This window comes from Pan troglodytes, chromosome 16 (assembly GCF_028858775.2).
Source record: "Pan troglodytes isolate AG18354 chromosome 16, NHGRI_mPanTro3-v2.0_pri, whole genome shotgun sequence".
In the NCBI taxonomy this organism is placed as follows: Eukaryota; Metazoa; Chordata; class Mammalia; order Primates; family Hominidae; genus Pan; species Pan troglodytes.
In genome coordinates this window covers 32,700,979-32,727,958 of record NC_072414.2, presented here as the reverse complement: position 1 = coordinate 32,727,958, position 26,980 = coordinate 32,700,979, and the positions used below count along the sequence as shown (strand labels likewise).

At 48.5% G+C, this 26,980-nt stretch overlaps 1 protein-coding gene and 1 pseudogene across 2 annotated transcripts; one reads left to right on the top strand and one right to left on the bottom strand.

Annotated features, from left to right (window-relative positions):
* Positions 1-1,851: 1,851 nt before the first annotated feature.
* LOC104002278 (small ubiquitin-related modifier 2-like) lies at positions 1,852-2,331 on the bottom strand (annotated as a pseudogene).
* A 5,166-nt stretch (positions 2,332-7,497) lies between these two features.
* Positions 7,498-26,980, top strand: RMDN3 (regulator of microtubule dynamics 3). Of its 2 annotated transcripts, none has more exons than XM_009428745.5 (13): positions 7,498-7,751; positions 8,048-8,241; positions 10,664-10,856; positions 11,273-11,416; positions 17,591-17,873; positions 18,699-18,801; positions 22,657-22,717; positions 24,296-24,371; positions 24,832-24,909; positions 25,151-25,249; positions 25,536-25,589; positions 25,673-25,753; positions 26,286-26,980. In XM_009428745.5, exons 2-13 carry the CDS (start codon positions 8,055-8,057, stop codon positions 26,337-26,339), a joined length of 1,413 nt encoding a protein of 470 aa, XP_009427020.1. In that variant the 5' UTR covers positions 7,498-7,751; positions 8,048-8,054; the 3' UTR covers positions 26,340-26,980.

Below are 26,980 nucleotides of genomic sequence, written 5' to 3'. Positions count from 1 at the left end.
TTCTAGAAAATAAAGCAAAACAAAAACAGCCTGTAGGTAGCCTTCCCTCCCATGGGAGGGTAAAAATCTTCACTTTTTAAGAGGGGCCTTTATAGGGGATGCTGCCGTTCCAACACTTTGACGTGGAGAGAGCTATAAGGGAAGCAGGAAGTTGTAATCCTAAACGTTCCTTAACTGGTCTAATTTATTATTCTGTAGTTCCTACCCCTGCCCTCTTACCCACTGACCTAACAAATTAGCCAGAGAGATAAAACACATTCATGCTTAACAAAGGATGTGTTAAAACTGACAAAAGGGCCGGGCGCGGTGGCTCACGCTGCTAATCCCAGAACTTTGGGAGGCCGAGGCCGGCGGATCACGAGGTCAGGAAATCGAGACCATCCTGGCTTAACACAGTGAAATCCCGTCTCTACTAAAAGTACAAAAAATTAGCAGGGCGTGGTGGGGGGCGCCTGTAGTCCCAGCTACTCGGGAGGCTGAGGCAGGAGAATGGCGTGAACCTGGGAGGCGGAGCTTGCAGTAAGCCGAGATTGGTTGGGCCACTGCACTCCAGCCTGGGGCAGAGCAATACTCCGTCTCAAAAAAAAAAAAAAAAAAAAAAAAAAAAAACTAACAAAAGATTGATGCCCAGGAGCTCCTACAACTCAGTGAGAAAAAGATGAACAATTGAAAAAACAGGGGTAACTGACTTGAATAGGCCCTTCACAAAAGAGGAAATAGAAATGACCAATAAACATATAACATGATGCCCAGTATATCATTAGAAATCCAGGAAATACAAATTAAAGTCAATTTTACTTTTTTTCATTTTAACCAAATTTATTTAAACCCCAAGACTTTGTAGACACAGTGGCTCACGCCTGTAATCTCAGCACTTTGGGAGGCCAAGGTGGGAGGATCGCTTGAGCCCAGAAGGTTGAGGCTGCAGTGAGCCATGATTTGGTTTATTTTTAAGTAATTTATCCCTACTTAAAGACAGATTACCCTACATGTGAAAGCTATGTACAAAAATCATCCACTGATTAGAAGGATTTTTTTAAGTTATACAATTGTCCTTGGTTTTTACAATGATAAATGAAAAACATTAAAATTCTTCAGCTGAATAAAGGATGGAAGGATTTTTATGTTGTCATTTTTTAGTTAAAACAGAGCAAAATATAACTCACTGGAATATAGAGACAAGAGCTGAGCCAGGCACGGTGGCTCATGCCTGTAATCCCAGCACTTTGGGAGGCCGAGGTGGGTGGATCACTTGAGTTCAGGAGTTCGAGACCAGCTTGGCTAACATGGTGAAACCCCCATCTCTACTAAAAACACAAAAATTAGCTGGGCGTGGTGGCACACACCTGTAGTCCCAGCTACTCGGGAGGCTGAGGCAGGAGAATCGCTTGAACCAAGGAGGCAGAGGTTGCAGTGAGCTGAGATCATGCCACTGCACTTCAGCCTAGGTGACTGAGACTCTGTCTCAAAAAAAAAAAAAGCCAGATGTGGTAGCACATGCCTGTAGTCCCGCTTGAACCTGGCAGGCGGAGGCTGCAGTGGGCCAAGATTACACCACTGCACTCCAGCCTGGGCAACAGAGCAAGACTTCATCTAAAATAAATATATGAAAAAAAGATAAGAGCTGAATGAGCATGCCACGAATGGAGAAAGGGGGTATTTTCACAGAACCAGTATTTTTCCCAGTCCCATCTCCACCTGATGTCAATCAGAACACACCATTGGCCATTTTACAAAAAACAAACAAAAACACAAATGCAATATGCTGGTGCACACATACCCATTACTGTACGTACAGCAAAGGAAAGGGGAAGGTGAAAATGAAATAAAACTATACTATATTGGTCGGGATGTAGTGGAACCAAATTGCAGTTTTCTAATTGAGGATGTAATCTTGGTCTGTAAGAACAGAGGTTTGGAGTAAAGTAGTAGGTTCCTTTTTTAGTAGACACCTGTCTCCTGCAGGAAAACGTCAATTGTGTATTCATCCTCCATTACCAACTGTGCAGGTATGTCTGTTTCATTGATTGACTGCCCATCAAATCCGAATCTGATCTGCCTCATTGACAAATCCTGTTATTCACAATAGGCTCTCATCAGTTTACTAGGTGGTGTATGCCTCTTAAACTGCGCCACAGAACTATCCTGCCACACCACCTTCAAACAAATATGATCGTTGTTCTCAGTCTTACCTTCTTCCTTTAGCTTCCATGGCCATGGCAAGCACCAGAATCTCTGCAGCTGCTGCTTCACAAAGCAGGTACTGTTACCGCCCTCAAGGGAGGGTCGCTTGACCCGTCCAGTGCAGTTCTCACCAATAAAATGAAACCAGGTTCAGTAAAGCAGAGCAGAAACGTTCATTGGTCAAGAATGGAAAAGGGGAGCTTCTGCTCAAAGCACCTGCTCCCTGGACATTGGGTAAAGGGGGATCTTAAGGGTTTTTTGGGCAGATAGGTGAAGACTGGGGTAGGGATTCCTGGATGGGTTCTTCCAGGAGCAGCTGGAGTGTGTAGATTCTTTTTGCACCTGGCACTGTTTGTGCTTAGCAAGGTACATTTCTCCGCACTGAGTGGAGATTTTAGTATAGCAGTGAAGCAGTAACTCAGGTCAAGGCAGCACTGCTGAGTTCAATTCATCTTGTGGCTGGTTCCTGGTTATTGGCACCTGGCCTTTGTTTCTGTAAGCAAGCACAGCTGGGAGGATGGTTAATTTCACAGGTTTTGGGACTTCCTGAAAGAACTGAGGGCCAGCGCAGTGGCCCCCGCCTGTAGTCCCAGCACTTTGGGAGTCCAAGACATGCAGATCACCTGAGGCTGGGAGTTACAGACCACCCTGGCAAACATGAAGACCCATCTCTACTAAAAATACAAAAATTTGGCTGTGCACAGTGACGCATGCCTGTAATCCCAGCACTTTGGGAGGCCAAAGCGGGTGGATCACTTGAGGTCAGGCGTTCAGACCAGCCTGGGCAGCTGCTCTCTGCCCAGCGAAACCCTGCCTCTATTAAAAAATACAAAAAATTAGTTGGGCATGGTGGCGGGTGCCTGTAGTCCCAGCTACTCGGGAGGCTGAGGCAGGAGAATCGCTTGAACCTGGGAGGCGGAGATTTCAGTGAGCCAAGATCAAGCCACTACACTCCAGCCTGGGTGACAGAGCAAGACTCCGTCTGAAAAAAAATAAAATAAAAATAGAAAAATTAGCCGGGCATGGTGGCGTGTGCCTGTAGTGCCAACTGTTTGGGAGGCTAAGGCACAAGAATCACTTGAACCCTGGAGGTGGAGGTTGCAGTGAGCCCAGATCACACTGGGCAACAAAGCAAGATTCCATTTCAAAAAAAAAGAATTGAGGTCATGTTGCGGTAACAGTACCAGATCCAACCAAACAAGCACATAAGCAACACCAGGAGTACAGAAGACTAAATTACTTTTTTTCTTTTTTTTAAGAGACAGGGTCTTGCTCTGTCACCCAGGCTGGAGTGCAGTGGTGTGATCAAAGCTCACTGTAACCTTGAGCTCCTGGACTTGAGGCATCCTCCCACCTCACCTCCCACATGCCACCATCCCCAGTTAATTTTTTTTTTAAATTTTTTGTAGAGACAGTCTCACTGTGTTGCCCAGGCTGGTGTCCAACTCTTGGCCTCAAACAATCCTCCTGCCTCTGCCTCCCAAAGTACTGGGATTACAGGCATAAGCCACTGTGCCCAGCCTAAGCTACATTTTTTTTTTTAAAATTGAGACGGAGTCTCGCTCTGTTGCCCAGGCTGGAGTGCAGTGGCGCGATCTCGGCTCACTGCAAGCTCTGCCTCCTGGGTTCACACCATTCTCCTGCCTCAGCCTCCCGAGTAGCTGGGACTACAGGTGCCCGCCACCATGCCCGGCTAATTGTTTTGTATTTTTAGTAGACATGGGGTTTCACTATGTTAGCCAGGATGGTCTCGATCTCCTGACCTCGTGATCCATCTGCCTCGGCCTCCCAAAGTGCTGGGATTACAGGCATGAGCCACCGCACCCGGCCACAAGCTACATTTTAAATCTGCAGTGAGATAGTGCTTTACAGGTTAGCAAAAAATAAAATAAATAAATAAATTTAAAATGTTAAAATCTGTAAATATCAAGTGTTGGTGAAGATGTCAACAATCCCACTACTGTTGGGCTTGCAAGTTGGTGTGAATGATACCCTGTGACGCAGCCAAACCTCTCCTAAATAAACCTCAGGAAAACTCACAGCCATCAGGATACATGTACAAGAATGTTCACAGCAGCACTGTAACCAGTAAAAAACTGGAAACAGCCCTTATATCTATCAAAATTAGACTAAAAGTTTTTGAGCTAGGTTGGGTGGTTCACACCTGTAAGTCCCAACACTTGGGGAGGCCAAGGCAGGAGGACTGCTTGAGCCCAGGATTTTGAGACCAGTCTGCGGAACACAGTGAGACTCCCATTTCTACAAAAAAGAAAGTTTCTGGCTGGGCATGGTGGCTCATGCCCGTGATCCCAGTGCTTTGGAACGCCAAGGCAGAAGGATCGCCTGAGCTCAGGAGTTTGAGACCAGTTTGGACAACATAGTGAGATTCTGTCTTTACTGAAAAATTAGCCATGCATGGCAGCATACACCAGCAGTCTCAGCTCCTCGGGTGGCTGAGGTAGGATAGCTTGAGCCCAGGAGTTCAAAGCTACAGTGAGTGGTGATTGTGCCACTGCACTCCAGCCTGAATGGCAGAACAAGACCCTGTCTCAAAAAAAAAAAATTATATATATATATTTCTAAAAGGGCTGGGCATGGTGGCTCATGCCTGTAATCCCAGCATTTTAGGAGGCCGAGGCAGGAGGATTGTCCGAGCCCAGGAGTTTAAGACCAGCCTGGGGAATACAGGGAGACCCTGTCTCCACAAAAAAAGTAAAAAATTAGCTGGGCATGGCGGCATGTGCCTGTAGTTCCACCCCCGGCTGAGGTGGGAGGATATTTTGAGCCTGGAAGGCAGAGGTTGCAGTGAGCTGAGATCATGGCACGCCTGGCTAATTTTTTTTGTATTTTTAGAAGAGATGGGGTTTCCCCATGTTGGCCAGGCTGGTCTCGAACTCCTGACCTCATGATCCACCCACCTCGGCCTCCCAAAGTGCTGGGACTGCAGGCATGAGCCACCGTACCCAGCCAATTTTTGTATTTTTTAGTAGAGATGGGGTTTCACCATATTGGCCAGGCTGGTCTTGAACTCCTGACCTCGTGATCCACCTAACTAGGCCTCCTAAAGTGCTGGGATTACAGGCAGGAGCCACCGTGCCTGGCCTAGAGAAAGAATTATTTTTTAAGGCATCAAGAACCTTAAACGTTATACACAAGGGTAAGGCCACCATCCCAAGGCATTTGACTTGTCACCTCTCTTGGAAGAGCCGGGGTAGATGAGGCAGATGTTCTGGGCAGAGGGCAGGACAACAGTTTGGGGTCTGGTCTGCTCTCTTCTCAGGCTGGGCTGTGGAGGGGGTGGGAAGGTGGGCAGTGCATATCTCAGGCAGCCAGGCCTTTATTACATTTGCAAAGCTAGTCTGCAGATGCAGCACAAGATAAAGAGCTCTGTCCAGAACCACCCACCACACTGCTGATTGCCCTGGCAGACACGTGCCTGCCAGATAACATCTTTAATATCCAGGGGGAAATGAATTCCCCTGCTTGGTCTGCCCATTTGGCCTAGCCTCTCATCACAATCCGTTTATCTCACAGAGCTGCCTCCCCCCCGTAGAGAGGAGAAATTATTGTTCTGCCACTGAGTTTTCTGCCACAGCTGAGAACACACTGTCAAAGTGGCAGGGCGTGCTGTCGGTCACGCCTTCTTTTCTTCTTCCTCCATTCAGCTTTTATGGATGCTTTTGCATTAGAGCTGTGCCAGGCACAGGGGACCTGGGATGAATCAGGAGTGAACCCCATCCTGGAAGAGTGGGCAGTCCAGTGGTGTAGACAGAGTAGAAAGCAAATAATCACAGAACAGAGTGTAATGGGTCTGGTGCGCTGGCTCACGCCTGTAATCCCAGCACTTTGGGAGACTGAGGCGAGCAGATTACTTGAGGTCAGGAGTTCGAGACCAGCCTGACCAACATGTAGAAATCCAGTATCTACTGAAAATACAAAAAGTAGCCAGGTGTGGGGGTGCAAGCCTGTAATTCCAGCTACTCAGGAGGCTGAGGCAGGAGAATTGCTTGAACCCGGGGCAGGGGAGGAGGTTGCAGTGAGCCGAGATCGCACCACTGCATTCCAGCATGGGCGAAAAGAGCGAAACTCCGTCTAAAAAAAAAAAAAAAAATAGTATAATGGAGGCAATAGAGCCACAGGAGCAAAGCAGGGTGAAAAGCTTAATTTCACCAAGGTGGTGATCTGGGAAGGTTTCCAGAGGAAATTTTTATTTCCTCCAAAATAAAGTGTATATATATATATATATATATACTTTATATATATATATACTTTATATATATATAAATATATATTTTGTTGTTGTTGTTTTTGTTTATTTGTTTTGAGAGGAGGCCTCACTCTGTTGCCCAAGCTGGAGTACAGTGGCAAGATCTCGGCTCACTGCAACCTCTGCCTCCCGGGTTCAAGCGATTCTCCTGCCTCAGCCTCCCGAGTAGCTGGGATTACAGGCGTGCACCACCATGCGCAGCTAATTTTTGTACTTTTAGTAGAGACGGAGTTTCGCCAGGTTGGCCTGGGTGGCCTCGATATCCTGACTTCTGTTGCCCAGAGTGATCATGGCTCACTGCAGCCTCGACGACCTGGGCTCAAGTGATCCTCCCATCTCAGCCCCCAGAGTATCTGTGACTACAGTCACGTGCCACCACGGCCGGCCTCCTGTATTCTTATATGTATACAATATCTCACAATTAAAGGGTAAATAAATATAAGATCTAGTCAAGGGTATTGGGAGGACTGGCCTAGATATTTCTTTCACTAAACTAAATTTTAACTCTTAAGAAATGTTCACAATAAAATTGTTATCATAGTCCATAAAATCGGTCTTTTTAGTTGCCACAATTATAAGAAGTTGCATACAATTACAAGAGTAAAACAGAATTATAAGACAGCACGTTAGGTTTAAGATTTATGGCCGGGTGCGGCGGCTCACGCACTTTGGGAGGCCGAGGCGGGCGGATCGCACTTTGGGAGACCAGGAGAGCGGGACCCAGTCTCTACAAAATAAAAATAAAAATAAAATGTGGGGAGAGCGTGACGTTTTCCAGGTACAGAGGGGAGGTCCAGGCAGAAGCGCAGGTAGAAAGTGTGAATATGCTGAGCGTATTCCGGGAGCAGCAAGTTAAGCCGGTGTGACCGGAGGGAAATGGAGGCCTGGCTGCCGGACGGTGAGGGTGACTGCGCGAGCGTCCGCCCAAGAAGTCTCCCTGCCTTCCCGCCTTTCCCCTGTCTTGGGCCCCTTCTTGCTTTCCTTTCGCGCTCTGTGCTGACTCCGCCCCTCCGGCGGCGCCCATGGCCCCGCCCCCTGAGGGAAACAGACAAGGGGCGGGGCCGGCGCGGTCATCTCTCTGCGCCTTCCCGCAGGGCGCCGAGCAGCTGGCGCCGCCTGCCTGACGTCACGGTCACTGACAGCGTGAGCCCGCGGCGGCTGCTGCCATGGTGGCTGGCGGCCGGGTAAGGGTCTGAGTGGATCTCCTGCCAGGCCAGAGCGCCTTCGGGGGCCGCGGCGGAAGGCCAGGAGTTTGCAGCCAGGGCGGCGGGTTTGTGGTCTGCAGTGTCGTGAGGCTGAGGTGGGGGTTGAAGGCCCAGAAGCCGGACTCTGTGACCCGGGTCGGGGGGTGTACTGGAGGGGCGGCTACGTCCAGGCTGGGTGAGAAGAGAGGCAGTGGGGCCCAGGAGGCTGGAGGAAGCCTTAGGGTTCAGACTGGGGTGCACGTAGTCGGGAGCTCAGGGTTTGGGCAAGGGGATACCTGCCGGGGTTCAGCCTTGAGGGTGGGTTTACCGGGTTCACGAATCTCTCTCTCTCCTTACCCCCGCCCGCCCGCCTGCCTGCCTGCTCGCTCCCGGTGACTTCTGCTGGCCGCAGGTGCAGCATGTCTAGACTGGGAGCCCTGGGTGGTGCCCGTGCCGGGCTGGGACTGTTGCTGGGTACCGCCGCCGGCCTTGGATTCCTGTGCCTCCTTTACAGCCAGCGATGGAAACGGACCCAGCGTCATGGCCGCAGCCAGAGCCTGCCCAACTCCCTGGACTATACGCAGACTTCAGATCCCGGACGCCACGGTAGGAGCCCGTCTCCTGAGACCGCGGTCACTGCAGACTAATGGGCCTGAGGTCTGGGCTGCTTTCGGTGGAGACTGTGGGACAGGGTAACGGAGAGAAGTGCTTTAGGGTTTCACTTTTTTGGAAGCTTGTTGAAAAAGTAGTCGTCGGGCTGGGCGCGGTGGCTCACGCCTGTAATCCCAGCACTTTGGGAGGCCGAGGCGGGCGGATCACCTGAGGTCAGGAGTTCAAGACCAGCCTGGCCAACATTCAACCAGATGTCAACATGGTGAAACCCCATCTCTACTAAAAATACAAAAATTAGCCGGGCGTGGTGGCGCGGCCTGTAGTCCCAGCTACTGGGGAGGCTGAGTCACGAGAATCGCTTGAACCTGGTAGGCGGGGGCTGCAGTGAGCTGAGGTTGCGCCACTGCACTCCAGCCTGGGTGACAGAGTGGGACTCTGTCTCAAAAAAAAAAAAAAAAAAAAAAAGCAGTCGTGGTTTTCTCTACTCTTTCGCCTGTATTCACAAGAAAGTATATTTCAAAAAGACTGTTTAACTTTCACTTTTAGTTCTGGCCACAATAGTGCTATGTGGGTATTAAAGGCACTTGCTTAGCGTTGGGTGAGGTGTGTAATAAGTAGAGGAAGAGTCCAAAAGAGGGCAAAAAGAATAATCTTGTAGGGATTAAAAGTCTTGAGGCTTATGTATTAAATCATATATTAGAATTTGAAGACAACTTGGCAACTATCAAGACAACTTGGCAACTATCTCATTCAAGTTTTTTTTTTTTAATCCCTCCTATGAGGAAACCAAGATTCAAAAAGATGGTATAACTTTCCTGAGGCTGTCACAGATTAAGTGGCAAGGTTGGGCCTGGTCACCTGGTCCAGTGGACTTTCTACGGCATAGGGCTAGGAGCACACTTAATGCAATTGAAGCTGAATGTGGCTGGCAGCCTGTACAGCTGAAATGAGTAGTTCTTGCAGATTTGTCAATTCATTTGAGCAAAGGATCTAGGGCTGGTTCAAACTACTACCATCTTTGTGCAAGAGGAGTGTTTTTTTCTTTTCTTTTCTTTTTTCTTTTTCTTTTTCTTTTTTTTTTTTTTGAGATGGAGTCTCGCTCTGTTGCCCAGGCTGGAGTGCAGTGGCATGATCTTGGCTCACTGCAACCTCCGCCTCCCTGGGTTCAAGTGATTTCCGTGCCTCAGCCTCCCGAGTAGCTGGGATCACAGGTGCGTGCCACCATGCCCAGCTGATTTTTGTATTTTTAGTAAAGATGGGGTTTCCCCATGTTGGCCAGGCTGGTCTCCAACTCCTGGCCTCGGCCTCCTAAAGTGCTGGGATTACAGGCGTGAGCCACCACACCTGGCCAAGAGGAGCGTTTACATTATCTCACTCCCATGCTAATTGGAAATGAGTGTTTTCTCTGATTGCCAATGTTAGATGGTTTGGAAAAGTTAGTTTTGGAGTCTTCAAAGAGCTATCAGCTTAGATTGCAAATGATTGTCAGCATTTTATAATCTTGTGGTAATCTAGTATTGGAGTGTGCTTCCTTCCCTTGTATTTTGTTTGTAATTGCTTCGCAGTAGTGTTTCTTCTGAGATTAGAAGAAAGTGGCCACATTGCCAGGGATCTTTCTTGCACTACATTCTTGAGCATTATTGGATGTATGTTGTGGCCTGGCCTAGTTTTTTACCAGATTTCCTTTAAGAAGGGATTTATGCTTGCCGTATTGTAGGGTCCTGCCTCTCTGGTTTCTTTTTTGTTTTTGCATTTTCCAGTTCAGTTACCATAGGTGGCTGTCACTTTGCTAGCATTTCACTGCTGGAATTTACTCTGAGATCTAGGGTTGGGTCAGCAGGGCTTAGTAACGGTGTCTTTCTGAGGCAGTTTGGATGGGCTTTTTCTGGTGTACCTTTTCTCTTAGTAACTGCCCCCTTTCTCCTAGTCCTTCTCTGATATACTAAATGAAGTTCTGGGAGAAACTCCAAGTTTTCCCTACTATTCTTTGTGAAGTGAGAGATCAGAATTTGAGGGAGCTCAGTTTTAGTTTTAATTTTGCTATGTGGTTGGTATTGACCCCTTGGTATTGGGCACTATACGGTGAGGTGAAGGTTTTTTTTTTTTTAACTCTAGCAGGACAGCTGTCCTCCTTCAGGTTCCACACTTGGGCAAGCATGTTACATTATCTATCGTGGTGTGCAGCATTCCTGAAGGGCCCTGGTATGGAAGGTTCTTGGAGCAGAGAGCTCTTGTTTAGAGATCCCTGGGTAGTTTCTTGAGACTTGTTACCATGACCTGGCTGTGAACGTGTGCTATCTGAGCGTCACTGGGTCTTCTCTTCCAATGGAAAGCAGGTATTCTTGAATTCTGGGTGTGAGATCTCTTCCCCACTATATTCGTGTGTGTCACTGGCTCCCATTCGTTCCCCCTTCAGTGATGCTCCTGCGGGCTGTCCCAGGTGGGGCTGGAGATGCCTCAGTGCTGCCCAGCCTTCCACGGGAAGGACAGGAGAAGGTGCTGGACCGCCTGGACTTTGTGCTGACCAGCCTTGTGGCGCTGCGGCGGGAGGTGGAGGAGCTGAGAAGCAGCCTGCGAGGGCTTGCGGGGGAGATTGTTGGGGAGGTCCGGTGAGTAACGCAGCTTCTTCTCCTGCTTTATCCCTCCCCTGCAGCTTTTCAGCTGGGGTGTGTTCTGGCCTTTGCTGTCTGTCTCTAAAGAATAAACCAGTTCTATAGCTTCTAGCCTAATCTGGGTTGAAGCTGTACATTTGGTACCTCGCCTTGCACATGCTCCTTGCTGCTTCTGGACTCTGATGGTTGATCTGTTGTAGCAGCTGAAGCGCTCTGTTTGCCTAACCTAGTCTGTCCGTGCGGGCTGGGCCCAGGAAGCTGCCCTGCTTACCCTCCTGAGGGTTAGAGACTTAGGATTTTCTCTGCTTTTAGCCCTTTAATGAGGAGCAGTAGTAAGAGGCACCCCATGGTGAGCAGAAAGACAAGCTGGATGGGACCTAATGGTACCCTTCGGGATGGGGCCTCCTTTCCAGATGCCACATGGAAGAGAACCAGAGAGTGGCTCGGCGGCGAAGGTTTCCGTTTGTCCGGGAGAGGAGTGACTCCACTGGCTCCAGCTCTGTCTACTTCACGGCCTCCTCGGGAGCCACGTTCACAGATGCTGAGAGTGAAGGGGGGTGAGTTGTCTCTCTTGGAGGCAGTTATGGCTACAGCCAGGTTGTGTTTTGTAAAAGTATTATCAATGGAAAATTCAAACCAAGCTGCTGCAAATGATTTTTGGAACAGGTAAGAGTATAATAAATACAGAAGAGTTGAAACAAAAAACCCATCCAATTTATGTCATTCAGACAAATGTAGATGTTAATAGCAGTTATTGCTTGCATCTGTTATCTTAGTTTATTACATAGTTATGATATATTATTTAGGCATTTTTCTGTGTTATCACAAGGACTTGATAAGCATTGTTTGACTTTGTTCCTTTCCTTGGGTGGCTGAGCTGGTATACGGAGATGTCTAAGCACGAAGCATGCTCCTCCCTGGGAGTCACCCTCTTCCCACAGGGGAGCCTTGCCTGTGATCCTTTGCATTTTTACAGGTGGGAGGTGGATGTCCTGAGTTCTCAGTGGCCCAGGAGGGCTGACGATAGGCCTTTCTGTGAGGCGGGGCAGCTGGCAGGAGTCTGGTGGACAGCCTCCTCCAAGTCTGGTCATGCTAAGGGCGTTTTGAGTTTAAACCACTAGCACCACTTTGAAACTCTGGTCCCAAGGATAGAGTGTGATGTTGTCAGTAGCAGCATCTGACCCATCTGACCTTATCTGCTGCTAGCTCCAGTTATTCAGGTAGCCTGTGTGAGGCCTAGAGGCCGATTTCTCCTTGTCCAGCCTTTATTCTTCTCAAGGGAAAGACTGGTGTAGAGAACAGCCAAGTTTTATGCTGGATCAGAGGAATTAGCTATAAACAGGCACATGGAAACTAGAAGTTAAAATCAGTCCAGGTGCGGTGGTGGCTCATGGGTAATCCCAGCACTTTGGGAGGCCGAGACAGGAGGATTGCTTGAGTTCAGGAGCTTGAGACCATCCTGGACAAGGCAGCAAGACCACGTCTCTACATAAAATAACTACCTGGGGGAGGCCGAGGTGGGCGGATCACCTGAGTTCAGGAGTTTGAGACCAGTCTGGCCAACATGTCGAAACCCTGTCTCTACTAAAAATACAAAAATTAGCCAGGTGTGGTGGTGCATGCCTGTAATCCCAGCTAATCGGGAGGGTGAGGCAGGAGAATTGCTGGAACCCAGGAGGCAGAGGTTTCAGTGAGCCGAGATTGCGCCACTGCACTCCAGCCTGTGAGACAGAGTGAGACTCCATCTCAAAAAAAAAAAAAAAAAAAACGAGCTGGGCATGGTGGCGTGGGTCGGCAGTCCCAGCTACTTGGGAGGCCGGGAGTTTGAGGATGCAGTGAGCCATAATTGTGCCACTGCACTCCAGCCTGGGTGACAGAGTGAGACCCTGCCTCAAAAAAATAAAATACAATGTAAATACTAGGTGATAGGAATTTTTCAGCTCCATTATAATCGTATGCACCCACTGATATGCGCAGTCCGTGGTTGACTGAAATGTCATTATCACCAACGCTGGATTTGATGACTGCTCCGGGGTCTCCAGAAACCTGTGGAGTGGTGGTGAAGAGCTCTCTGCTCCTCCATGGGGGACTGCTGTTGCCTGGGTTGTCAGATCCCTGTTATCTGTATTCTCAAGGGCAAACAGAGGTGGCCCTTTTCTATTCAATTTACCTAAATGGCTCTGGGCCAAGAGATGCTTCCAGAAGTTGTGTTAAAGAGGGGGAAAAATGAAATTAATATTTGATACATCTGAATTGAAGAGAGAGACAGAGGAAGTAGTTGATAGTGGGCACTGAGATGTAAAGAACATCTCTGCAACCCAAGGAAGCAGGCCACTTGGGTGGGGAATTGATGTTTGAACTCTGTAAGGAGGTTGAACAGAAGGAGAGGTCACAGCTCTGCCCAAAATCAAAGAAAGCTTGAGGCCCTTCACAACTATTTTTGTTTTTGTTTTGTTTTGTTTTGAGACAGGGTCTCACTCTGTTGCCCAGGCTGGAGTTCTGTGGTGCCATCACAGCACAGCAGCCTCAACCTCTTGGGCTCAAGTGGTGCTCCTGCCTCAGCCTTCTGAGTAGCTGGGACTACAGGCATGTGCCACCATGCCCAGCCAATTCTATTTATTTTTTTTGTACAGATGGGACCTCACTATGTTGCCCAGCCTGTTCTTGAACTCTTAGCCTCAAGCAGTTCTCCCACATAAGCCTCCAAGTGCTGAGATTACAGGTATGAACCACCGCACCTGGTCCTCTTTGTGATGATTTAAAGAAGTTGTACTAGGCCAGGCGCCGTGGCTCAGGCCTGTAATCCCAGCACTTTGGGAGGCCAAGGCAGGTAGATCACCTGAGATCAGGAGTTCAAGACCAGATGGCCAACATGGTGAAACCCCGTCTCTACTAAAAATACAAAAATTAGCCAGGCATGTTGGCAGGCACCTGTAATCCCAGCTACTTAGGAGGCGGAGGCAGAAGAATCACTTGAACCCAGGAGGTGGAGGCTGTAGTGTGCCAAGATGGCACCACTGCACTCCAGCCTCGGTGATAGAGCAGTACTCTGTCCCAAAAAAAAAAAAAAAAAAATTACTGAGGCTGGGGTGTGGAGGCTCATGCCTATAATCCCAGCACTTTGGGAGGCTGAGGTGGGCAGATCACTTGAGGTCAGGAGTTCGAGACCAGCCCGGCCAACATGGTGAAACCCTGTCTCTACTAAAAATAGAAAAATTAGCTGGGCGTGGTGGTGCATGCCTGTAATCCCAGCTATTCCGGAGGCTGAGGCAGGAGAATCACTTGAACCCAGGGGGTGGAGTTTGCTGTGAGCCAAGATTGCACCACTGCACTCCAGCCTGGGCGACAGAGAAAGACTCCATCCCAAAAAAATAAAGAAGTACAAACTTCTGGGGTCAGTGGGAGCCAGAGCAGTTAACCAGGGACACCTGGGGGTCCTTCACTGCTAGGGGTGCTCACTGGGACTCCCAAGGCCACAAGGAGCAGGCCAGGGCTGCCAGACACCTGTGATGGGGCAAGGGGAAGGGTGGATTTCTTAATTATAGCGCCTTTAGGCTGTGTCCCATGCCCAGTCCCGTGGCATGAGAGCAGGTGGTGGTGCAACACTGTGTGGTTGAGCCGGGTGTTCTCTAGGGCAGTGGCCGTGGTGAATGATTCTTTGTGCCATGGTCATTGCCATGTAGGTCAAGGGGGAGCTCTAGGAGTCTACAAACTCTGAAATGGCTTTGAACATGTGTGTCTTGGGGCAAGGAGAGCTGCTTTGAGGGATGAAGGGCTGAGATTTGATGGGCTGCTTGATTTCACTGAAAGCTGTATTCCTTCCTTCTTCCAAATAACAACTTTGAGGTCTCAGGAGATTGAGGGTGGCAGAGGCAGAATCACTGTGCAGCTCTGTGAGCTTGTTCCCCGGGCATTGTACCAAAGACAGCTTGAGTTCCCTCTGTCAGAACCCAACTTGCCCTAAAACACCAGCTCCTCCAGCAAGCCTTCCCAGGCATCTCAGCCAAGAGAAATTGCCTGCAGCCTCATCGTGAAGATTCCTTCTTGGGCATTTATGACCTCATTAAGTTGGGTCTTATCTCAAGGTCAGGGTCCATGTGCCTGGTTATCTTTGAAGGCCTCATACTCAGTCTCTAACATGGTTTAGGTTAAGAGAAACTTAATTGCCAGGAGGAGAGATGTGTGTAACTGAGTCCTTCATTACTGCTTAAGAGTAGAGTGGCAGTCTCTTTGCTCAGAGGGAGCCTTGGGTCTCTGGCCCACTGTGGGAACTCCTGTCCTCCGGAGTGCACAGGACCAAAGGGCCTTTTCAAAGGTCCCTGCTCGTCTCTGGCAGATCTCAAAAGCCTCAGGGTATGTTAAAAGGGTCACTCCTCTCTGGTAGATTTCTCCAAAGGCTGGCTGGGTTAGTCTGGGAGGTGGAAAGTGAGAGAGAATGGTGTAAATGTGGTAGCCCTTGGCATGTGATTAATCTCTTCTGAGGCCCCAGAAGCTGCCTCAGGCAGTAGGGTTTCAGATTGTTGAGGGTTCCTTAAAGTGGGGCTGAGATGCAATTAAAGTCCACTTTCTATGCCAGCTTCCCTGGAGCCTCCCTGCCTCACAGGGCTCTACCATCTTTCACTCTGTTTGTGGCAGCAAGGCTCCCTGACCTCTCTTCTTGGCTTTGTGAGTTGGGCCTTTAGGATCCAGAGGGATGGCAGCATCGCAGCTCAGGTCCCAGGGGATTCTGTGCTGATGCCTGGGCTCCAGCAGGGCTAGGTCCCTCCCTGGGAGTGCTGGAGGCAGAGAGACTCCTCTTTGGACTCCTGATTGGCTAAGGCAGCCCTCAACTCAGCAAGAAATAGGGTCTCCCCCTCTTTCTAGCAAAGGGAGATGATGCAATTCCAGCTTTCCGTTCCAGATAAACCATCTACCCATTTTGCATTTGGGCCTGGCTGGGTAGAGGAGACTCTGGTTTGATTTTTCTCAATCTGGCAGGTGCAGTTGGGAGTTTCATTCTCTAGGTTGCCTGTGGGTGGTCTTGCTCATCAGTACCCAGGTTGGTTACGAAATCTAATGACACTTACCTTTGTCCCTTTGATTTCTAAAGGTGTCTTTTTTTTTCTAATAACTAAAGGGGAAATCTACTTGGATAACCTCTTAAAAAACAAAGGTGCAGTTAGGAAAGGTTTTAAATACCTTACAAGTTCTTGTAGTAGATGTGTCTGGGGCCTCTTTTTTAGATGAGGCTGAAGCTCCTCTGTAAGGATGCAGTCAGCACGGACTGGGTACCAGGTCTGGCTGCTCACTTCCAGAGCCTTCAGAGCCTGCCACCTTGTGGTTTCTGGTTTTCTGGGCAGGACAGCACTTCTGCCCTGACATTAGGCTGTCAGTTGTTGACTTTATTTGTAGGTGGTGTGTCATCTCTCCTTCAGTCCTGTTTTGCTCCAGCCACAGGGAGCCTATTCTTTTTTTTTTTTTTTTTTTTTGAGACGGAGTCTTGCTCTGTCGCCCAGGGTGGAGTGCAGTGGTGTGATCTCCGCTCACTGCAAGCTCTGCCTCCCGGGTTCACGCCCATTCTTCTGCCTCAGCCTCCCGAGTAGCTGGGACTACAGGCACCCGCCACCATGCCTGGCTAATTTTTTGTATTTTTTAGTAGAGACAGGGTTTCACCGTGTTAGCCAGGATGGTCTTGATCTCCTGACCTCCTGATCCGCCCGCCTCGGCCTCCCAAAGTGCTGGGATTACAGGCGTGAGCCACCGCGCCCAGCCTTGTGTTTGCTTCTGACCCCCAGAAGTCCTACTTTTTCCCCTGCTCAGTCCTTATCTATTTTAGGCATTTAGGGAAAACACCCTAATCAGCTGCTGGTGGCTGAGATCCAAGAGAAACTCGGCTTCCTCTTTAGTGGGTGCATCAGGGTTGGGGCTCCTTAGGAGCCACCTGGCATATGGCAGCCCCCCAAACACCTTTTCAGGGGGTAGTTTGCATCGTCTTCCCCTTCTTGCTTCTGGCTGCAAAGTGGTTCCTATCGCCTCTCCTCACACCCTTAAGTTCTCAAGGTTACTATGGGCTACTCCTGTTGCGGTTTAGGTTTGGTTGTTGACTTGGGCCAGAGGTTGCGAGTTTGTGGATGTGTGTGCGGCTGCCCATGGCCTGAGGCTGCACCCACCCATGTTGGTTGTGGCAAGTGTCTCTGACTGATAAGGCAAAAACGAGCAGGGGCTTCTCACATTTGCCTTAACTGTCACAGGGCCTCAGCTGGTTGTCTACTCTTTCCTTCCCGGATCATTTTCCCAGCCCTTAGTTCCCATAGGAAACTTTCTCTCAAATAATGATTTCTGCTGGGCATGGTGGCTCATGCCTGTAATCCCAGCACTTTGGGAGGCCGAGGTGGGCGGATCACTTGAGGCCAGGGGTTCGAGACCAGTCTGGGCAACATGGCAAAACCCCGTCTCTACTAAAAATACAAAAAAATTAGGTGGGAGAATTGCTTGAGCCCAGGAGGTGGAGGTTTGAGTGAGCCAAGATCGAACCACTGCACTCCAGCCTGGGTGACAGAGCGGGACCCTGTCTCAAAAAAAAAAAAAAAAAAGAAAAAGAAAAAAAGCCTGCCCTTAAGAGGTATGAATGATTGTGATTTGGTGCTTTGGACAATGCCATGTGGAGTGCTTCTTTGGGGGTGAGGGATAGACAGACCCTAGGGGCTCTGAGCTGAATAATCCTCTTGTTGTCCCTTACATTTCTCTGCCAGTTACACAACAGCCAATGCGGAGTCTGACAATGAGCGGGACTCTGACAAAGAAAGTGAGGACGGGGAAGATGAAGTGAGCTGTGAGACTGTGAAGATGGGGAGAAAGGATTCTCTTGACCTGGAGGAAGAGGCAGCTTCAGGTGCCTCCAGTGCCCTGGAGGCTGGAGGTTCCTCAGGCTTAGAGGATGTGCTGCCCCTCCTGCAGCAGGCCGACGAGCTGCACAGGGGTGATGAGCAAGGCAAGCGGGAGGGCTTCCAGCTGCTGCTCAACAACAAGCTGGTGGTGAGGCTCCAGCTGCCTGTCTGCTTCTCCTTCCCTCCCTCCCTCCATCTCTCTGCTCCTGACCCCTGGGGAATGAAGGCCTGTGTGGTTACTGCCCCTACAAGGTGACATGGGACGAGAAATGGTGAGACAGCTGGTTTTGCATCTGTCCCCCAGGTCACATATCCTCTTCCAAGGAGGCCCAGCGTGGACCCTAGGGCCAGTGTACTGCTTGCCGCAGAGCTGCCTCCCCTCTGGGGAGGGGGAGTGTAGTTCTCTGCTTTCTGTAGAGCTACTGCAGAAAGAGCTCTACCTCTCACCTCTAGGGGGAAATGTGGAAAGAACTCTATTTTTTTTTTCTCCTCATTTCCCTTGAGGCAGAGTCCAAGCTGCCAGCCCCATTACAAGCGACAACTGTGTAGGTCACTCAACCATAATTCTCTTGTCAGGTTCACTGACAGAATGTATGCCCACCCAGGTATAAATGCCCCCCCCAGAAGTTAGAAGTTTCGTTTTTCCTTTCACGCTTTCTTCATGTGTCAGCAAAAGACCTCTTGTGCCTTATGACATCTTGGAGTTGACCTTTCCTCCCAGCAGTTCTAGGAGGCCAGAATGCCCTCACCCCGTAATTGTGCAAGCTACTGGCTAGACAGAGAATGTGTCATACATTAACTGCACGTGTGAAGGGATGACTGGGGGGAAGGCTGCGTGTAGGAGCTGGCCTGATATTGATGACTGTAACATACTAGCTTGGAAATTCAAACCTAGGGTGTGGGGGAAGGCCAAGGCCCCCATTCTCCACAGTTGAGGGAAAAGGGGCCTCACCCATTTCTGTCTGGTCTGCAGTATGGAAGCCGGCAGGACTTTCTCTGGCGCCTGGCCCGAGCCTACAGTGACATGTGTGAGCTCACTGAGGAGGTGAGCGAGAAGAAGTCATATGCCCTAGATGGTAAGTGCTGACAGCTTCCTGTGGGAAGGTGACTGACTGATTCAGGGGTGGGGCTGGCCCATCTGCCTGGGGACCCGGGGAACCACCAAGATGCTGTCAGCAGTTGTGGCTCAGTTACCCACTAGGGACAAACTCTGGCTCCCAAAGACCCTTGCTTTCTCCTCTGGAAGAAGAGAGCAGTCTTTGCGTATCTGTATATCATGCTGATTAGTAACACACGTGCATGTGTTTCTAGGAGTAGTTGTATCCTATCAATGTTATTCGTTTTTCTCACTCTAGCCACAGAGGGCAAAACCTTTTTTCTTAACCTGAGGTTTTTTGCTGCTGCTTAGAAATCTGGTTTCAGTTTTCTGAGCTGGTGGGGCAGGTGTTCTAAGAATATAGCTAGCTTAGAAGACTCTGGAATCCACTTGGCAAGTCTGTTGGCACAGGCTCCACCCTGGAGGATAGGGTGCATCTGACCTGTGCCAGGCTCAGGGCTTGGCCTTATCTGTCATGAGGTCAGAGAATGCTTGGACTTTAGAGACTGATGTGTCCTGCTGAACTCCACACACTGAGTCAGGTACCATCAATGGGTAATGGGTTTCTAGGTCTGTGGTTCAGTTAATATCTTTTTTTTTTTTTTTTTTTTAAACAGTCTTTCTCTGTTGCCCAGGCTGGAGTTCAGTGGCCTGATCTCGGCTGACTGCAACCTCCACCTCCTGGGCTCAAGCAATTCTCCTGCCTCAGCCTCCCCAGTAGCTGGGATTACAAGCACATGCCATCATACCCGACTAAGTCTTGTATTTTTAGCAGAGATGGGGTTTCGCCATGTTGGCTAGGCTGGTCTTGAACTCCTGGCCTCAAGTGATTCACCCACCTAGGCCTCCCAAAGTGCTGGGATAACAGGCATAAACCACTGTGCCCGGCCAGTTAACTGTCTAAAATGGATTTGTCTACCTTTCTATTATAAGTACAGCCTTACAAATATTATTGAATCCTTGATAATGTATACTCAAACAGTACCTCAAAGTTAACATTCTAAACATTTGTAGAATTCTGTCAATGGAGAAAGAACAGACCAATTGAGTAGGATGTCTCTGTAGACCCTCAGAAAAATTCCTGGAAGTTTTAACAAAAGATGCTTATTTATGATTACTTTTTCTCTCCAAAAGTTTGTTTTCCCTCCTAAATTTCAGATGAGGATTCTCAGCTTTTGGGCTGATTTTTGGACTCTTCACGTCAACAACCTTTCCTTTCCCTCTTGATCATTGGTCATCTCTTATTAGTGCTAGTAGCCAGCATGAACCCCAAAGACAGAAGTGGAGGCAGTGGTTAGAGGGGCAGCACTTGGTTGGTCTGGCCTCCTGAGCTTAGCACCCATGGACAAAGCTTTACCTGCTGGAGGTCAGATTACTATGGAATGTCTTTGAAGGTTCTGCTCTGAGATCACAGCCTTTAAGAATTATCCTTACTGGGTATAAAGTTTATTTTATTGTATCTCTAGGAGCTTGACCACCAGGAGGTAGTCATTCTGTGGGGTCTCAGTCAATGTCTTGTCTACAACACTGTCTGTCTAGCTTGGCAGGAACTAGTTGTCTCATTCTTTGCTATTATTTTCCTAGTGAGACAGTACTTTGAAGAGGGCAGAGAGAAATCCCCAAAGAGGCAGCGTCCCTCATTGGTGGGGCCATGTGGTCCTTCTCTTTGGGAAGAGAGGTAGAGTCTTTCACAGCATCAGTTGTCTTAAGAATGCATTTGTGGCCAGGTGTGGTGGCTCATGCCTATAATCCTAGCACTTTGGGAGGCCAAGGCAGGAGGACTGCTTGAGCCCAGGAGTTAGAGACTAGCCTGGGCAATATAGTGAGACCTTGTCTCTACAAAAAAAAAAACAAAAAACAAAACTTAAAAAATTAGGCATGGTGATGGAACATGCCAGCAGGAGGATTGTTTCAGCCCAGGAGGCAGAGGTTGTAGTGAACTGAGATTGCGCCACTGCACTCCAGCCTGGGCAACAGAGAGAGACCCTGTCTCAAATAAAAAAAGGAAAACATTTCAGATTAGCCAGTTTACCACCTCAATGCATTACATTTGTTCCATTTTCTCCATGTTCCCTTCCAAACTTGTTTTCTTCAAAGAATTCTTGGCTGGGCACGGTGGTTCGCACCTGTAATCACAGCACTTTGGGAGGCTGAGGTGGGTGCATCACCTGAGGTCAGGAGTTTGAGACCAGCCTGGCCAACAAGGCAAAACTCCGTCTCTACTAAAAATACAAAAATTAGTCAGGTGTGGTGGCACACACCTGTAATCCCAGCTACTCGGGAGGCTGATGCAGGAGAATCACTTGAACCTGGAGGCGGAGGTTGCGGTGAGCCTAGATTGTGCTGTTGCACTCCAGCCTGGATGACAGAGTGAGACTCTTGTCTCAAAAAAAAAAAAAAAATCCTATGTTGCAGTGTCTTCTCCAGTGCATAGGCATGATGGTCCTTATCTGGTGGTCCGTAAGCTCCAGCCTTGATACTCTTAAGTGACGCTTGTCAGAACTTTCATGTTTATGGGCTTTCATTTCTTTGTTAGAACACTAACCTAGAAAACTCGGGTAAGACTAAGTGAACGTCATTCTCTGGTCAGACCTCAGTCCATGTGGCTCTTGTGAAAGAGTTTTGGCCTAGAGCTAATTAATATTGTTGGATTGTGGATCCTTTTGAGAATTTTTTTTTTTTTTTTAAAGAGATGGGGTCTGCCTATGTTGCCCAGATTGGTCTTGAACTCTTGGTCCCAAGCTATCCTCTCCTTGGCCTCTCAAAGTTCTAGGATTACAGGTGTGAGCCAATGTACCCATCCCCTTTAGGGAATTTTTTCAAAGCTGTGATCTCTCTCCCCACTTACTTAAATTTTATACAACTTGAGATTCATGGACACTGCCCCTCCAGAGTAAGGTCTGTTGGGGACAATTTCTGATTGTGTTGGATCCTTTTTTTTTTTTTTTTTTTGAGGCGGAGTTTGTCACCCAGGCTGGAGTGCAGTGGTGCAATCTTGGCTCGTTGCAACTTCTGCCTCCCAGGTTCAAGTGATTCTCCTGCCTCAGCCTCCTGGGGAGCTGGGACTACAGGATTTGCCAACATGCCTGGCTAATTTTAAATTTTTAGTAGAGACAGGGTTTCACCATGTTGCTCAGGCTTGTCTCAAACACTTGGCCTCAAGTGATCCACCCACCTCGGCCTTCCAAAGTGCTAGGATTACAGGCATAAGCCATCGTGCCTGGCTGGATCCTTTTATATTTTAAATGCTAAAATCTGCTTCAAGCACATCAGGTGGGCATTATAAAAAGAAGGTAACTGGGGTTTCTAATGACAGATGGGGAAGCCAAGGTGAAGCAGAAGTCATCCCTGAAGTCTTCCCTTAGAAGCCGTTTGCAGCCTTTTCTGAGACAGTCTTGCTCTGTCACCTAGTCTGGAGTGCAGTGGTGCAATCTCGGCTCACTGCAACCTCTGCCTCCTGGGTTCAAGCAATTCTCCTGCCTCAGCCTTTTGAGTAGTGGGACTACAGGCGCCTGCCACCACGCCCAGCTAATTTTTGTATTTTTGGTAGAGATGGGGTTTCACTGTGTTGGCCAGGCTGGTCTCCGACTCCTGACCTCAGGCGCTCTACCCGCCTCAGCCTCCCAAAGTGCTGGGATTACATAGCACAGAGGCGTGAGCCACTGTGACTGGCTTCTTTGCGGCCTTTCATTCTGCTCAAGTTCACAACTATTTCCAAACAAGTCCAAGCTGGGTAGGGATTGGTGACAGCTAAAGCAGTCATTCTTCCCACAAGCCTTCCTATGAAAGTGTGCATAAGAGCTATGTCAACTCTGGATCTACCTTTGTCCTACAGGAAAAGAAGAAGCAGAGGCTGCTCTGGAGAAGGGGGATGAGAGTGCTGACTGTCACCTGTGGTAATAACACCCTGCAGTGTTCTGGGAAGAGCCAGCAAGGGCCAAAGCAGAGGACAGCCCTTTCTTTTCTCTGCCTGGGCCACAGAGGCATTTTCCAAAGGATCCAGGAGAGGGAGCTCTGGCTTGTATCTCCACATGCCTCAGTCTACCCCTAGCCAGAGACAAGGGAAGTTTCTGGTAGGGGAGGTGGCTTAGGGATGAGGCAAGCGGGGAATACAAGCTTTTTTTCTGATGGGGCTTGGAGAAATGAGTAGCTTTGTTAAGAGTCATCCTAGCTACAAAACTGGAGTTCTTGGCTCTCAGGAGGCTGGGACAATCTGCAGCTCCCCTATCCTGCATAAGCTCTTCTTTCCCCTGTGTGTGATCCCTGGCTGCTGGTACTTTGGCTTCTTTGCTTGGTTCACGTGAGGAAAAGTAGATGTGAGCTCACCCCCCAGAAGTTTAGTGGTCAATTTATTAGGCTGCAAAAACATCAGCCCTTTTTGTGGTCTCATGTGAGGCAAAGTTCTGTCAGCTTACCTGGGCCAGGGCTAACTCATATCCTGGGGTCTGGTTCCAGCACCTGAGTTTTAGTGAAAATGTTCCTTTCCTTTCCCACCGCCACCCTTGCTTTCCATGTCTCCACCCTCAGACTGTGAGCTAAGTGAGAGGCTGTGTTTCTCCATCTGTTGCTGAAACTTTTGTCTCTGCAAGGGTTCTTCTCAGAGGCCAGGTAACTGTTTCTTGGGTGTCATTGCTTCCCTGGGCTTCCAAGGATGAATAGCTATTCCTGAGGAACAGCTGTTTGGATTAAACATGGAAATGAGCCTCTAGAAGTATCTGATACCCCCCGGATACTTAGCATATACATGAAAAAGCAACTTGGGCTGGTTACTCATCGAATGTCAACTGTGCTGCTAGGAACAATGCTGGGGGGATGGGGAAGTAAGACTTTGTTTCTGAAGACATGATGGGAAGCTGGCTGGCTGGTTCCCTTTGGGAGGGGGGATGTGGGGGAGAGGGCATATATAGGAGGTCTTTCTTCCTCTGGTTCTGTTGGTTTCCAAGTTAACATCAGAAATTCCTAGAATATCCCCTCCCAATGTGACTATCCTAAGAAATTGCTTCCCAAGTCCCAGTGATACACCTGTATGCTTCAGTGATACACCTGTATGCTTAAAGGCTAATGAGACCCACTTTTTTGTCTGCCCAGAAGATAAGTAGTATAGTCAGGTCTCTTATACTTTTATGCTGATTCTTTTCATGCTTTTCAAGTTTTTATTAATGCCTGTGGCTGTACTCCTTATGAGTGTAGGAGAGATTTACTGTGTAAGAGAGATTTACTGTGGTGAACCCAGCTTTTTTTATACCTAGAATACTTTGGAGACTTGTAAGCCTACCATTATCTACTAAAGAATACTAATTGGGGCCAGAGGTCCGTAAAGAATGGGGATTACGTACAGATGAAAATTAGGTATTTTCAGCTCTAGTTGAGGGTACAGGGATGGGGGACAATGCAACTAGGCTGTGGTTGGGGCATCCATTCCTTGCAGTGATGGTACTCAGCCCTTGTCCCTGAGCTTGCTGCTTCCCCCCTAGGTATGCGGTGCTTTGTGGTCAGCTGGCTGAGCATGAGAGCATCCAGAGGCGCATCCAGAGTGGCTTTAGCTTCAAGGTGAGGACAGGCTTTTCCTCCTTCCTTGTGCTGGCCTATCCCAGATTCCCCGCTCCTTTCCAGCTCCCTGCCAAAAACTTTTCTACAGCCTCAGTGACTTGCCTTTCTTCTTTTTTTTTTTGAGACAGAGTCTCACTCTATCGCCCAAGCTGGAGTGCAGTGGTGTGATCTTGGCTCACTGCAACCTCCTGGGTTCAAGCGATTCTGCTGCCTCAGCCTCCCAAGTAGCTGGGATTACAGGCATGTACCACCATGCCCGGCTAATTTTTGTATCTTTAGCACAGATGGGGTTTCACCATGTTGGCCAGGACTGGTTTCGAACTCCTGACCTCAGGTGATCCACCTGCCTCAGCCTCCCAAAGTGCAGGGATTACGGGCATGAGCCACTGCATCCGGCCCTTGCCTCTCTTTTAGCAACTCTGGTGTCTGATGTTAGTTTATATTTATATTTTCCCCTTAGGAGCATGTGGACAAAGCCATTGCTCTCCAGCCAGAAAACCCCATGGCTCACTTTCTTCTTGGCAGGTGGTGCTATCAGGTAAGCTGTGTTTCAGTGCTTGACATAATGGTCCTAAATGCCTTCTGACACCGATTTCCTTGCCAGGAAGAACGAGATCCTCAGCCTTCTCTGGCTCAGGTGCCCTTTCTTCTGAATGCTCGTATTATTGGTGGTTCGACCCAGCCCCGTTTGACCCTATTTTCAGTATATCCCCAAAGATTTAAAGAAAAAAAAAAAACTTTTAAAACCTCTTATACACACCTTGATCTTTTTGTGGCAGGTCTCTCACCTGAGCTGGCTAGAAAAAAAAACTGCTACAGCCTTGCTTGAAAGCCCTCTCAGTGCCACTGTGGAAGATGCCCTCCAGAGCTTCCTAAAGGTATGAGAGGGGCAGGTGGCAGGCAAAAACACCAGGGTAACCTTGTTTTTTCCTAAGGACATTATTGAGACCCTTAATGGGAGGGGTTTTCCTAGTAGGGGGCAATTTTGTGTTTGCCTGTTCTATGGGAAAATCAGAATCACTTGCACAGCTTATCAAAAATATAGGTTTCTTCAGACCCACTGAATCAGCCACATGGTTGGGGACTAGAAATCTAGTTTAATAAACTTCAGCCTGATTAGAATATAGGAACCTCTTACTAAAATATCTTTGTCCCTTTTCCCAGGCTGAAGAACTACAGCCAGGATTTTCCAAAGCAGGAAGGGTATATATTTCCAAGGTAAACTCATTTGTCTACTTCAACATAGATCTGGGAACTCCTGAAAGTACACAGTATCAGGTTTCACTGTTGTCTCTTTTCAGTGCTACAGAGAACTAGGGAAAAACTCTGAAGCTAGATGGTGGATGAAGTTGGCCCTGGAGCTGCCAGATGTCACGAAGGAGGTAAGGCTTTTTAATACTGCCTGTTGGGCAGATCACCTGAGGTCGGGAGTTCGAGACAGCCTGACCAACATGGAGAAACCCCATCTCTACTAAAATTACAAAATTAGTTGGGCCTAGTGGCGCATGCCTATAATTCCAGCTACTCGGGAAGCTGAGGCTGGAGAATCGCTTGAATCCGGGAGGTGGAGGTTGCAGTGAGCTCAGATCGTGCCATTGCACTCCAGCCTCGGCAACAAGAGCAAAACTCCATCTCAAAAAAAAACAAACAAAACTGCCTGTCAGTCATCACTGAATCATCATGTGACATTTTTAGAAAATAATCTTTCCTAGAGGTCTTATTTCCCTAGTAAAAAAGAGTCTACCTCTAGGGGACGAGACAGATTTAATAGGCTCCAGGCTATCCTGGGAAAGTAGGAAAAAGACTGTAGCAGAGCTCAGGAAGGAAGCAAAGGGCCCCTCTTCTTAGGTTCCACTGGTTTGGGAAAATGCTGGTTTAAATTTTGAGCCCTAGATTTGTTCTTTGTCTCCCTAGGATTTGGCTATCCAGAAGGACCTGGAAGAACTGGAAGTCATTTTACGAGACTAACCACGTTTCACTGGCCTTCATGACTTGATGCCACTATTTAAGGTGGGGGGCGGGGAGGCTTTTTTCCTTAGACCTTGCTGAGATCAGGAAACCACACACAAATCTGTCTCCTGGGTCTGACTGCTACCCACTACCACTCCCCATTAGTTAATTTATTCTAACCTCTAACCTAATCTAGAATTGGGGCAGTACTCATGGCTTCGGTTTCTGTTGTTCTCTCCCTTGAGTAATCTCTTTAAAAAAATCAAGATTCACACCTGCCCCAGGATTACACATGGGTGGAGCCTGCAAGACCTGAGACCTTCCAATTGCTGGTGAGGTGGATGAACTTCAAAGCTATAGGAACAAAGCACATAACTTGTCACTTTAATCTTTTTCACTGACTAATAGGACTCAGTACATACCTTACCTACCAAGGTAAAAAGAGGGATCAGAGTGGCCCACAGACATTGCTTTCTTATCACCTATCATGTGAATTCTACCTGTATTCCTGGGCTGGACCACTTGATGACTTCCAGTGTCCTGGCAGCTTTTGGAATGACAGCAGTGGTATAGGGTTTATGATGCTATAAAACAATGTCTGAAAAGTTGCCTGGAATATATTTTGTTACAAACTTGAAATAAACCAAATTTGATGAAAA

Bases quoted from the DNA above. Each gene is read 5' to 3' on its own strand.
- RMDN3 (XM_009428745.5), top strand. From the start codon at position 8,055: ATGTCTAGACTGGGAGCCCTGGGTGGTGCCCGTGCCGGGCTGGGACTG. The intron at 24,372-24,831 runs GTGAGGACAGGC...TTTTCCCCTTAG, and splicing joins AGAGTGGCTTTAGCTTCAAG to GAGCATGTGGACAAAGCCAT. The intron at 25,754-26,285 runs GTAAGGCTTTTT...TTGTCTCCCTAG, and splicing joins TGCCAGATGTCACGAAGGAG to GATTTGGCTATCCAGAAGGA.